The sequence below is a fragment of the Electrona antarctica genome (genome assembly GCF_951216825.1).
Source record: "Electrona antarctica genome assembly, chromosome: 7".
In the NCBI taxonomy this organism is placed as follows: domain Eukaryota; kingdom Metazoa; phylum Chordata; class Actinopteri; order Myctophiformes; family Myctophidae; genus Electrona; species Electrona antarctica.
The window spans coordinates 21,683,295-21,696,718 of record NC_136812.1 but is presented as its reverse complement, the minus strand read 5'-3'; the positions used below and the strand labels follow the sequence as shown (position 1 = coordinate 21,696,718).

The window sequence follows — 13,424 nt, the reverse complement described above, 5'->3', positions numbered from 1 at the left end:
ACACACACACATGTTTGTCTATTGAATCTGAATCTTGGAAACATACACATGTGTGTGCGCAACTGCAACACACACACACACACACACACACACACACACACACACACACACACACACACACACACACACACACACACACACACACACACACACACACACACACACACACACACACACACACACACACACACACACACACACACACACACACACACAGGGTGCTCCACTCTCCCATTTTATCAGGTCAGTATCTCTCTCTTTCTGTGTCTCTCTCCGTTTGGCAAGAGTGCAGTCTGGAGAAGCAGCAGCAGTACAGGACTGGATGCTCTACTTTTAAAGGCTATCAGTCATCCTCACTAAGTTAGAGGTCCACGTGAACCCTAAAGCCTCTCTCAGGGAGGCCTTTTACACACACACATTCATTCTTATGGATTATTTTCCCTTTTGTAGACAGACACTGTAAAATCCTCAGTGTTAACTCCAAGACCAAGAGTGTACTAAATAGACCTTTAGTTCACCGGCCCATTGAGTTCCATTTGTACACTCATCGCATTACACCATGACACCATTTTAGCAGAGTCTGGTGCAATAATATTGTGCACATTTCTACATGACAGATATTACTTCCTCAAGATTGCTAAAAACAGGTGAAACAAGTAAGGAGCTACATGAAGATATACTCCTTGACTGATGCAACTGACTGATACAAGTCAGTCAGCCTGGACACAGGAGCTGTGTAAGCACCACATTAAAAGTACTACTATGATAGAAGGTAATATCTGCAGCCAGGAGGTATTGAATATTCATGCATCTGTCATATAAAATTAATAACCATACTAATATAAGCCAACGTTGCATGAACACAAACCCTCCCTCATAAAAGACTTCAAACCAGTTCAACCAGATCAACATACAAAACCAGCTAACCGACCACCCAGCGACATGCAAAAGTCTCACTGACAATCTTTTGGAGTGGACATTATGTAATGGAAATATAAGCCAATGTTTAAACCACTTTTCAATCACTACAAGTATACTGTAGCTGGTACAGTAAGCTGGAATAATTACATGATCCACTGTGTGATGATGACTTTGATGAGTACATTTCCCCACCATAAATTAAGAACCATAAAGTATACATGAAAATCATTTTCAATGTTTTCTTAATTTCAGAAAAAGCTGTCATTTTGAAGCTACATTGAAAGGTTAGTCATCTGGAAGCATTTGTTGCTCCAGCACTTTGTCAACTCACCTGATAGATGACAGAAATGGTGCATTTATATAGCACTGATTTATATCCAAAGCGCTTTACATAGATTGTGCATTACATTCACACACACATTCATATACAGATGGTGGAGGAAACTATGCAAGGCACCAACCTGCTTATCGAGAGCAATTAGGGGTTCAGAGTTTTGCTCAAGAACACTTCGACACAAATTCTGTATCGAACTGGGAACCTCATGGTTCACAAGCGGCCGCTCTACCCCTGAGCCAATGCCGCCCCCTGTGCAAAGCATTTATGTTTATGCAGGGTTCTTCACTGTAGACACGGTCTACGTCTTACCTTGTTGGGAGTTTGAAAGTTGAACTGTGGGGTTGATACTGTTCTGGGGCTGGCTGGGCCACGGTTAGACGTGCTAGTGCTGACTTTAGCTGGACCAGGGCTGGTTGGACTGGAGGGATAGAAAGAGGGCGTTCAGATGAGATGAGCCGTGTCTCAACAAATACTTTACTTCAACTTGGAACAAAGGAACCCACAGTTAGGGCCCTTGCACACAAAATCCACTTTCTTCTCACGAATCAGACAATGAAAATGTGCAGAAGAGTTTGATTCCTGCCTTTTTTTGGACATACAAAACATTGCATCAGAGTCTACAGTATGTGCAAAGGCCTTTAAAGGGGCATTCCACCCATTTTCAACATTTTACTATGTCATTAATATACCTTAGAGCTGTTGTGTGGAAATAATAAAAAAGTTCCCCCATTCTGTGTTTCCAAGAACTAGAGGTCTGAAAAAAATCATTAACATGGTGAAACACATCTTGATGATGTCATCAAGATGTGTTTCACCATGTTAATGATTTTTTTCATAATTACAGTTCTAGGAAACACAAAATGGAGGGACTTTTTTATTATTTGCACACAACAGCTCTAAGGTATATTAATGACATAGTAAAATGTTGAAAATGGGTGGTTTTCCCCTTTAAGCAGCAAGTGACAAAACATATACTATGACTGCTTTGACATCTCAAAGTAATATTGTCCTAATACAAACAGTATTTTAAATACTGTAATTACATTGAGCTTTCTTCTTTTTTTTTTTGCTTTTATGTACAACCGTTATTTATTTAACATATTTATTTCCTATGTCAATTTCTCAGTAAATCAAAGACAAAGTGTGTGTGTGTGTGTGTGTGTGTGTGTGTGTGTGTGTGTGTGTGTGTGTGTGTGTGTGTGTGTGTGTGTGTGTGTGTGTGTGTGTGTGTGTGTGTGTGTGTGTGTGTGTGTGTGTGTGTGAGATACATATATACCTCAGCTGAGGGCCTTTGGGTAGGGGTCCAGATGTTACTGTCGGGCTGGGGATGCTGGGGAACACTTTGCCTGGGCTATTGCTGGTGTTGGGACTACTCGGTGAGCTAGAGCTGAGGGCTGATATCGCTTTGGCAGAGTCCTGGTTGATAGTGGGAGTGGTAGAAACAGATGGAGGGGTGGTGACTTTAGGGAGGGCTGTGGTACTGTCAACCGCGCCTGGACTAGGACTGGGACTGGGGAGGGTTTTAGGGAAGGTGCGAATAGGTTTGACCGGACTGGTGGGAGAGACGAGGCCCTGGATGGTACTGGTGACCAGGGCTGAGACAGCACCAAGGATGTCGGACACAGGGCTGGCCTGTTCCCCGCTTGTGGCAGGGATGGCGGTGGTGGGCGATCCAGGATCTAGATCGGCTCCTTTTGACCCGGTGGTGGCGGGTTCCACTCCGTTGGGCGTGACCGCAGCAGAAGAAGATGGTGATGACTTGGGGGCTCCAGGTGGAGGAGGGGCATGGTACTTGACTTTAACCGGCTGGACCTGGGCTCCATTGGACTGTGTTGGGGAGGAGATCACCGTTTTAGCACTGGAGGTTCCGGACGGGATAGGAGGGGCATGAATCTTTACTGAAAGGGGTTTGGGGGCAGATGGCCTGGGCTTGACAGAGTCCCCGGAGGCCTGGGGGTTAGGTGGACCAGTGGCTGGTTGTGACTGGGCTGTGATCTCTATTGGCCGGGTAGAGGATGTATGAAGTTCTATCTCGTTGTACAGATGGTCTTCAGTGGATCGACCGTCCGCCTGGAGGGTCAACTCATAGTATTCCTGGATGTCTGAAAGAAAAAATGGAGGAAAAAAGAAAGAATAAATTACATATTTTCCCCCATACTGTATGATCTGTCAAGATGAGAAAAATCTATTTTCCTTTATGTTTTAAAACACATTCAGAGAAAAGCAATCTTCATAGAGACCATTCCAGTAACTGTGTACACTGTACACAATGTATGTCTATTACTGTATGGGGTAACCAAAATAAAGAAATAAAATAAAATACCCATGCTTCATATAGTAAAATAAATAAATAAGTAAATAAATTAAATATTTTCTCGATTCCATATTCCTTTTCTTGTCCATGTCCCAGCTGGTCTGCTGATGCCCTCTACAGATAGCATGAGGTTACTACTTGTAAAGATGATAGGGTGAAATACCTGTAAAATCCCCTCTTCACCTCCCACCCAACCTCACCTCACCCTACGCCACACACACACACACACACACACACACACACACACACACACACACACACACACACACACACACACACACACACACACACACACACACACACACACACACACACACACACACACACACACACACACACACACACACACACACACACACACACACACCATCGCTTCCCTTTTCTCTGCGGCTGTTCTGTTTGCACGTAGGATTAGGAACTACCGGTTGGTTCCTAATCCAGGTATTGTGCAAGAAAACAAAAAATGGACAAAGTGATGACATGGAGTCAGGTATTCACACAGAACCTGTAGGTTTGCACAGAAATATGCGTGTGGGAATGGAAAACAAGGTGGAATCAGGAACTAAGAACCTGTTTACCTTCCTAGCACATAATTATGCACTGACTGATTATAATCCAAGCTTTCTTGCTCTTAAAGGTGCAATCATGTGCAACATCTTTTATAGTCACAGGGCCTGAAAATAAATATGTATTGTTGACACCAGCCATACCTGCATGAACCAGCTGTCCAAAATCAGTCCAGACTCTAATTCTGCATTCACACCAGCATTGACAAAGTAACAGAATACAATGAAAGCCAGTGTCACAAATTAAGCTACAAGCAGACACAAAACGTTGAACTAGCTTCCACTTTTTTAACGCTCCAATGATGCATGGAGCAATGTGTTTTTTGTTTCACTTTTTTTTTTTAATGTTTTACTCTCCACAATTCCTGCTCTGTTCTGCAAATGGAAGAAAACCTGTGCTATTTTAAACCTAAGCTTTTCATTCACTCAGTGAAATGAAATGCTTGGTCATTTCATAGCTTTTTGTAGCTTTTGTCGCCCCTGTGCATACAGCAGAACCTCAAAAGACTTTGGGTTCCCCTCCACTAGCTCTTGCCAGTTGAAATAACTCAGTACCCCTCGGCCCTCTCCTCCTCCTCCCATATACGTTTCTCACTGCTGTGGTGGATTAGCCAGCACAAGATCATCCAACTGAATGGCACTTTCAATGATGGGTACAAAACATAATACTTTAGCTGTAAGGCACATATCGCACAATGGAGCTTTACAAGGGATTTATATTCAGGAAGTAATGATTCATTCAACCAAAGTATTCAATCATTGTTTCGAGTTAAATATCTGCCTAATTTGATGAATAGCCACACAGCAACAAATAACAATCAAGAGTTTTAGTTCACTCTAGATGTTCTGTACTTGGTTTGTAGCACCGAAGTGACCGAACACACTGTTCCAGTCTCTCAATACCTTTTCTCTCTTTAAAGGGAGGCAGGATACAGCAATGACTCCCCAACTAAATAAAGGGTGTCAAACAAACTGAGATTTCAGCCAATCAGGAGACAGCACTCATTTATCAGCTTCAATTTTATAGCATTGCAGATTTTGTCTGCTCATTTCTTAGTGTCACTACTTCCAATTACACTTGTTTATCTATATACCCTGTGTGAGTTCTCTCTCCAGATTGGATAAAATTGGTATCCTGACCTGCCTGGAAATGTATTTTCTGTTTTCTAAAAAAAAAAAGAAGATTGTTTCTGAACAAACAAACTACTAGTCTACAGCACTGATTACTATCATAATATAGAACTACTTAACTTACTTTTACAATTAAGGTGAAAACTACCATTGTAACAATCCCTTTGTTAAATAGTAAGTATAATTATTTACCACACCACCGTGTGGTAAATAATTTCTCTTTTGGACACTGACTGGACAGTAAAATACAGTGGCACAAAGTACTGTAGTGATGTACTACACTGTAATGGGCTCTTTTCCATACCCAATCAGACATTGACAGTACACTACTAGTACTAATATATGATATAAATGCAGTCCATTTTAATATTATTTATGTTGTTATTCGGTATTGGGTGTTTATTGTAGCTGGTGCGCTTGCCTTAAAACTTAAAAACAGGCTATGCAACTGGTCTATTTATATTATTTATTTTTCCCGACTGGTGTTGCATGCTTGCCTCTCGCTGCAACGACCATTCTGGCTGTAGTCTAGTATGTGCAGTAACTGCAGCTGCTCTCTCAGTCTCATCAAGGTGTCAGACAATCTAATACAGGGGTTCTCAACGTTTTTGGCCGGGGACCCCCGAAAATGCTTTGGCAACGTCTCGGGACCCCTGCCCCGCCCCCTCCCGACCCCCAATATAAATTGACTGCTACAATAACCTTAAACCATTTTGGGCGGGAACCCCTTTTGGTGTTTTAAGCATTGTTATAATTTAGCTATTTAAAAATAGCAGATCTACAAGCTCATAGCGCGCCACCGAGTGGCGCGCTACGAGCTTGTAGGTCTGCTATTTTTGAAAAATCATGAAAAAAAAAATTGAAAAAATAATCTTTTTTTTTTTTTTTTTAATAATTTGGGGACCCCCTAAAATAATTTGGCGACCCCCCGAGGGGTCGCGACCCACGGGTTGAGAACCCCTGATCTAATACACACTAACAATTCATCTTTCTTTGTATGTATGCTTTGTGTAGGTGTGAGCTGCCTAGCTATATGTAATGACTGAGTCATGACACTATCAGTAGGTGGACATTTATCTCTGATGTTCTAGCTGTGAGACTACTTCATTAAAAAAAATACACTTAATGGTTCGACTGATCTTTATTTACAGTCCATACAGAGAGTGATTTGTTGGACAGGGGAGACATAATATAAGTCAAAGGTTCAATTCCTATGCATATTGTATCTTCCACAAAACATCTGTCATGTTTTGTGGAAGGCAATGTATAATATCAGACAGACAGACAGACAGACAGACAGACAGACAGACAGACAGACAGACAGACAGACAGACAGACAGACAGACTTACCAAGCAAAGCATTGAATAGCTGGCTTTGGAAGACAGTGATGACTCTGTCCAGGGACTGCTGCAGCTGGCAGTCTTCCACTCTCTCTCCCTGCTGTTTATTGGTCCCGTTCTGGTTCTGATCCCTCTGTTCGAGTTTGGCCCGGTACTGTTGGAGCAACCCCAAGGCCCGCTGAGCATCTGAACACAAGAATGTAGGAAACAAGAGCACATGCCATTGAGGAAAATACAACGCATTAACAATGGCACGTAAACAATGCATTTATTTGTTGGACTCAAAATGTAGACCAGGTGGTATCAACTGATTTTGACCCAGAGGAGCAACCTGGGGACCACTACTATTGTGTAGGGTGGGTCCATCATCATAGACCCACCTGACACTGTGACACAATAGTGTCACAGCTTTGTCCATGTTAAGATTAGGTTTTTCTTCTTCCTTGTTACTCACTAGTAATCACACACTAATACAATAAATACAAAGATTTGTCAATAGGCCTGTGTGTCAAGATGTGTCAACAATTTTCGAAAAATAAAATATATATATATATTTTTTACTGATCATTTTGCTAGGGAACCCTTCGAAGTTAGAACGTCCCCTTAATTAAGGACTAGCCTAAAGGCTAGTGCCTATGGAGTCTAATGGTTACTTTGGGGGGACGTACACCTGTACGAGCATCTCTGAGGAGAGTTCTAAATAGCTGCACTAGCCCCTAGACTCTCGTAGATGTATTTATCGATTCTGACGTCATCACTCTACGACGTCAGAATCGATACCTAATAATCTACGAGAGTCTAAATCTTAAACTACACCTGCACTTTGTCCGAAATAATACAAACAAACAAAACTAGCTCCAAATGTGTCAGAATACAACGAAATTAACGTAATTTACTTTGCGCACTCTACTTTCTCCCCACATATTTTTAAACTCAACAGCCGAACAAACCCGCCTCGCCTGGCAACAAATGTAACGAACACAGCTGATTTCACTTCAACGTCAAATCACGACCAATAAACAATGCGCTTTGGATATGACGCGTTTTATTGTAATGTAACATACCAAATATTGTTTCTCAAACCGTACAGAGGGAAAAGACAGAAGGAGAGTGAGAAACGTGTAGTTTTACCTTTCTGTCGGACGGGCATGGTGACAGACAGCCAGCTACTATCCACGGGTTGTCACTTGTCAACTGAGTCCGTGTTGTTGCAGATGTGTGTGTGTGTGTGTGTGTGTGTGTGTGCTCAGGCTGTCCCCAGTCAGTGTCCCGGGACGGACTGATCTGATTCTGAGATCTGACCCGAACTGTGACACGGACACACCGACGACACCAAACAAATGGTCCCTCCTCTGTCTTTTTTTTTTGTCAGGAAAAAAAAAGAAGCAATATTTCCACAACTACGCAAAGTCGCAAACTTCAAAGGAGCCGGGGGAAAAAGCCAAACGCTGGACTTAGAACTCTCTCTCGCTCTCGCTGTCTCTCTCTCTCTCTGGACAGAAGTTACCGTGAGAGACCGGTGAGACTATAGTTTCCTACGGACTATTGCTTCATTCCGCTGAGAGGATCAAAGCGCTGTCAAACCGGTTATTTGACAAGTCCTGAGAGAGAATAAAGAGAGCGCACGCACGCACGCGCGCACACGCACACACACACACACACACACACACACCTACCTTTGAATAGTGCCTTAAGACACAGCACAGCACGCACACACTCACACACATGCACCTGACTATAGTCCCCAAAAGACAAACATGCACAATACATGCACTGCACTCATCTCGAAATGCTGTCTATTGAAGTAGGCTTGAGAGGCTCTTGCTAAGCAGCTTGTGTGTGTAGTTCAGAGCAGGAGGTATTGTCATGATAAACAGTATATTGTGCTCAGTGGATAAAAGCTGTCTGTCTGTGTGTCTCTACTGGATCTAAATGTAATCCACTCAACCACACTATCACACTGTAGCTTTGAAGCTAGAGAGGCTGATTATCACAGTCCCAGGTGTGTGTGTTGCATGGAAACATGTAAAGCCCTCCATCATCATCCCCTACGACTCAGGTTGCTGTTAAAGAAAATCACACCCATGTGAACTGAGTGGCGCAGGCTGCCCAACAACACCGCTGGCTGCAGTTATAGTTATACTGCTCAGTGTGAATGGCCCTTTTAGGCTGCTCAACAGTGTGTGACCCGAATGCGACCCCAATCAGCTGCAGGGGTCAATGGGTCGGACTCGTACCCCAAACAGACAGACAGACACACACACACACACACACAAGGTCAGTCATTGGAGCGGTAAGGCATGGTCGGGCATGGTGACAGACCGACAGCTAATATCCACGGGTTGTCACTTGTCAGCTGAGTCCGTGTTGTTGCAGATGTGTGTGTGTGTGTGTGTGTGTGTGTGTGTGTGTGTGTGTGTGTGTGTGTGTGCGCGTGAGTGTGTGTGCGCGCGTGTGTGCGTGCGCGAGTGTGTGTGCGCGCGCGAGTGTGTGTGCGCGCTAGTGTCTGTGTCTGTCTCTGTCTCACGGGTTGTCACTTGTCAGCTGAGTCCGTGTTGTTGCAGATGTGTGTGTGTGTGTGTGTGTGTGCATGCGTTTGTGTTGGAGTAACTACAGTTATTCGAATTCATGGCTTAACCAGTATGGCCTAATCAAAGCATTCTTGTTTCCTGTGTGCATGTAAACATACTGAATGACTGGGTACAGTAGTAGTGGTTACTGTTTTTTACTAAACTGTTTGATCTCTGTGTGAAAACTTATATTATACAATTTAGGCATATTATTGTCTAATATCAACAGTTCAAAACTAATATGTTTTATTAATCAGATTGCGCTCTATAGCTCGCTATGGGGTGATAATTTATAGCCAATCGAACAGCAGTGTCAAAATAGTAGATCTACAAGCTCACAATGCCCCCACGGATGCAACATTGTGAGCTTGTAGATCTGCAATTTTATAATAATATGCTTAAGCCACTTTGCTGATGTGAGGACCATACACTCTGATGGCTCTGGTGGCATACATACATAACATAAATACATAGCCTATAATATCCATGAAATGAAGCATGGGTTCACCGTGACTAACTCATCTGAAATCTGATTCTGCACATGCCTGTACTTCTATGAGTTTAGGCTTGAATTCAGATGTCCTAACAGACTAGTATCATGATGTATGTAGCCTACACAGCTGAGAAATATGCATTATACCAGACAGTACTGTCTCATATGAAGTGCTTTGTTACATCTTGTAGAAACCTCATAGCTCCAGTATGTCAACTTATTATACAGACTGACACAAAATAATGGATTTCACACAGTGCCCGAGACCCTGACACAATGTGTGTCTGTCTGTCACCACACACTGTACATGTCTGCTTCCTACCCACAGACGCATGCACGCACGCACGCACTCACGCACGCAAAGCCAGCAGCTGAATACGGGTCATGGAAATGGTCTATATATTACTGTCATTGATTACAATCAGTCAGCATATTGATTGATTTGGACTGAAGGAAAACTGTCTTCTGTACTATATATATTTGTACATTCTAGTATCTGTCACACTCTGGTATAGCTATACGCTAACACAATAAACAAAGATCATGACATTATTATGTGCTTGTGCATGTGGGAGAGAATTTATGCACGTCTGTCTGTGTGTGTGTGTGTGGGGGTTGTCTGGCCATCACACAATTTATTATTTGTGTTCGGCAGTCTGTGTGTGTGTTAGAGAACGAGAGAAAGAACAAAAGTGCATAAATCTGCAGTCAGTACACAGAAAAATCCTAGGTGCTTATTTAACACTCTGTGTACATAAGTGGAGCCAGATGAACCCTTTTCTGGTCCCTTTAGGATTTTGCAGAGTAGTGTGTCCATATGAGTGTGTGTGTGTGTGTGTGTGTGTGTGTGTGTGTGCGTGTGTGTATACAGTACTATGGGCGTGTACCGTGTATGCATGCGTGATGCATATTGACGTGTATGTGTGCGTGCGTGTGTCTATGGGTATGTGTGTTACCCTCCATTGTTAATTGTTCCTCTGTACCCTGGTCAGCAGGGCTGGTCTTCAGAGGCCCAGGCTGCCAGGAGGAGAACTACAGGGCATGGCACAGAAAGCATTAACCAGGCTGGACAATAAGAGTGGACAGGCCCGTCAGCTGATCCTCATATCACACACAACCAGTTAAAACAACTATTCTTACTAAACAGACTTGAGTTACAACTGTACTTGGACCACCAAATCTCTTTGCAAAAAAATTGCAGGTCTACAAGCTCACGGCACGTCACGTTGTGACACACTGTGAGCTTGTAGTTCTGCTATTCTTGGCTCATTTCTTAGGGTCATTCGTTTAGACTCATCTTTTTGGCTAATGTTACCCCCATAATAGACATAACATTGATTAATATTAGGCCTATACCAGATATGGAAAGCTTTTTAAATGAATACGTAGTTGGGAATGTAGTTCCAAATGGCTATTGAATTATCAATATGGACCATATAGGAACCATTACCTTATGTTGCTCATAAACCACTAGATTAGAGTAAAGCCTAGGTGCCGCCCGGGCAGAGAAAGAACAAAAGCCTGTGTTTAAATACCCTTAAATCGCATTTGAAGACCTAATCTGTTCTTTAGGTGTACATGTTTAAACGCTGCTATTTGTTTTTTTCATTCTTAACGGTTTTTGATACGTTTGTTGTTTGTAACCTTGCTCTGTTGAAAGGTGCTATATAAATAAAATTCATTATCATTATCATAAATAACGATCTACCAGGGAAGGACCAATCCTTCCCTGGTTTGGAGGGGTTGGAGTCTCTTTAATAATGGCCATGTCTTTTGTCTGTATCAATCATGCAACTTGTCAAAAGTCCGTTTTCATCACATTAACTGGGCTATGTCAGCCCAGTTAATTTATGAAAAGAAACAGAATATTGTCTCTATCGGGTGGAAACGTCAAATGTCCAAAACTGGCCCAAAAATAGAAAAAGTAGATTGACAAGCTTTAAATGCAGCGAGAGAACATGTGGATCTTTTTTGGGCTTTTGTGTGACGCTGTATGATCAAGTGGGCTAGGGAGTAGGGCGTTAATTTATGGGGGGAAAAAAAAAGAAAAACGTATGATAGGAGGAATTTCTACCCGACAGCAATGATATCATCTATAGAGCAAATTGAACGGCTGGTGTGCTGGAGGCCAGCAGAGCCAGAAGAGCGGCAGGAGGCTTGTATTATTAGTGGAGGGCTGAGCATTTCATCAGGAAATGACCATTAAGACCTGAGATCTACAAATAAATACCTTCTAAATGAGTAGGTCTCAAACCTTATCGTGCCAACGACCCCCACAATTATACAGTATGGCCAGATTGGCCACGCCCACGCACTCCCCCATCTGAAAAATTCTGGGGACCGTCTGAAGGGAAGATATGTGTTTTCAAAAACTTCAAAAATAGCACATACAAGCTCACAGGCTAGCGTGGCACGAAGTGATGTGCAGACTGCAGAACTGCAGATTATGGCAAGTATAACATTATTGTACTGCGGGTGTGTGTGTGGGTGTGTGTGTGTGTGTGTGTGTGTGTGTGTTATTATTATATGTACTATTGAAGATGCATACTGTATGCCTCACATTGTGCAGTTTGTGCACCATTATTTTTCTTCTTTATTTTATAAGTCCAAGACTTGACATGAATTTGATATGAATTTCTCCCTAGACATCATCTCTTGGAATGAAACCTTTCTATAGCAGCAGTGGCCCCAGGACAAAGCTTTATCTTTGTCTTGTCAGCTATGGGTCCATGTCTTCTGTTATCTCCTCTGTGGAGGGCTGAATGTCACACATATAAAATATGACAGACGTAACATATCTTTTACTGGAGAGGGAGTGGCAGAGGGAAAGAGGGAAAGCTGAAAGAAGAGATACACACAGCCTAGTGTACAGATGGAGCCCGAGTTACCAATAGTGACATTTTTATTATTTGTACAATAGAGACTTTAGTACATTATTCAAAACACCTCTTATATACTGAAAAAAATGGTAACGTCCCAAAGCACAAAATGGCTCCAGTATAATCGCTGCACAGCATTTTTCCCAATTTTATACATATATTATTTTTGTAAAAACTGTATCTTAAATAGTATGTACAGATAGCGTCTGCAAAATGCAATCTAAACACATGATATATTATATATATACTTCGGCAATTACATTTCTCCGCATTAATACTCAACTTAAAACTGGAAGGATGTCTTTTCTTTTTAATAAATAAAGAAATAAATAGCTTCGTTAAATCATCACTAAATTCTGTCCAACTTTTATAACTCAAAAGCAGTTCTCTCTTCGGAGGTCAAAGTACTTTTTGTCACACAACAGAAGAAGCAGCATTCAAGTTGGGTAGGTGTACTGTACTGTAAGTACTGCAGAAAGCATGAGTACATTCACAATCAATATGAATCGTTTCCAGTTGGATTTCATTCACAGCTATGTACAAGGATATTGTCCTCAGTATCACTCCAGCTCCTTACAGTATGTAGTTTAAACACATAGAAAATGACAGAGTTTATAGTCATATACATATATGTATATAATATATATATTTGTATAACACAAATTCACAATTACAGTAGAAATCCATTTTGTACAGTTAGATAGTACATGTGTAGGTCTCGAAGTCGTACAGTGCGTACTTTGATCCATAACTTTTTTTTTAAATAGTGTCCTTATAAAATATCACAATTTTTTGAGCAAAGCTAAGGTATATCAATATATTTATAAAGAATTACCTGAAACATTTAGTAAAAAATAATTATATTATCAAAC

The 13,424-nt window shown here is 41.8% G+C and overlaps 1 protein-coding gene across 1 annotated transcript in view; it reads right to left on the bottom strand.

Annotated features, from left to right (window-relative positions):
* Nucleotides 1-7,855, bottom strand: part of LOC306926641 (disks large homolog 4-like) — a 144,580-nt gene extending 136,725 nt beyond the window's left edge. Inside the window, exons 1-4 of the mRNA XM_079506012.1 lie at nucleotides 7,742-7,855; nucleotides 6,620-6,796; nucleotides 2,535-3,360; nucleotides 1,568-1,676 (exon numbers count right to left, since the gene is read on the bottom strand). Of these exons, the coding sequence (XP_079362138.1) occupies nucleotides 1,568-1,676; nucleotides 2,535-3,360; nucleotides 6,620-6,796; nucleotides 7,742-7,760 (1,131 nt within the window). The 5' untranslated portion in view covers nucleotides 7,761-7,855. The remainder of the gene's footprint in view (nucleotides 1-1,567; nucleotides 1,677-2,534; nucleotides 3,361-6,619; nucleotides 6,797-7,741) is intronic.
* Nucleotides 7,856-13,424: the final 5,569 nt, after the last annotated feature.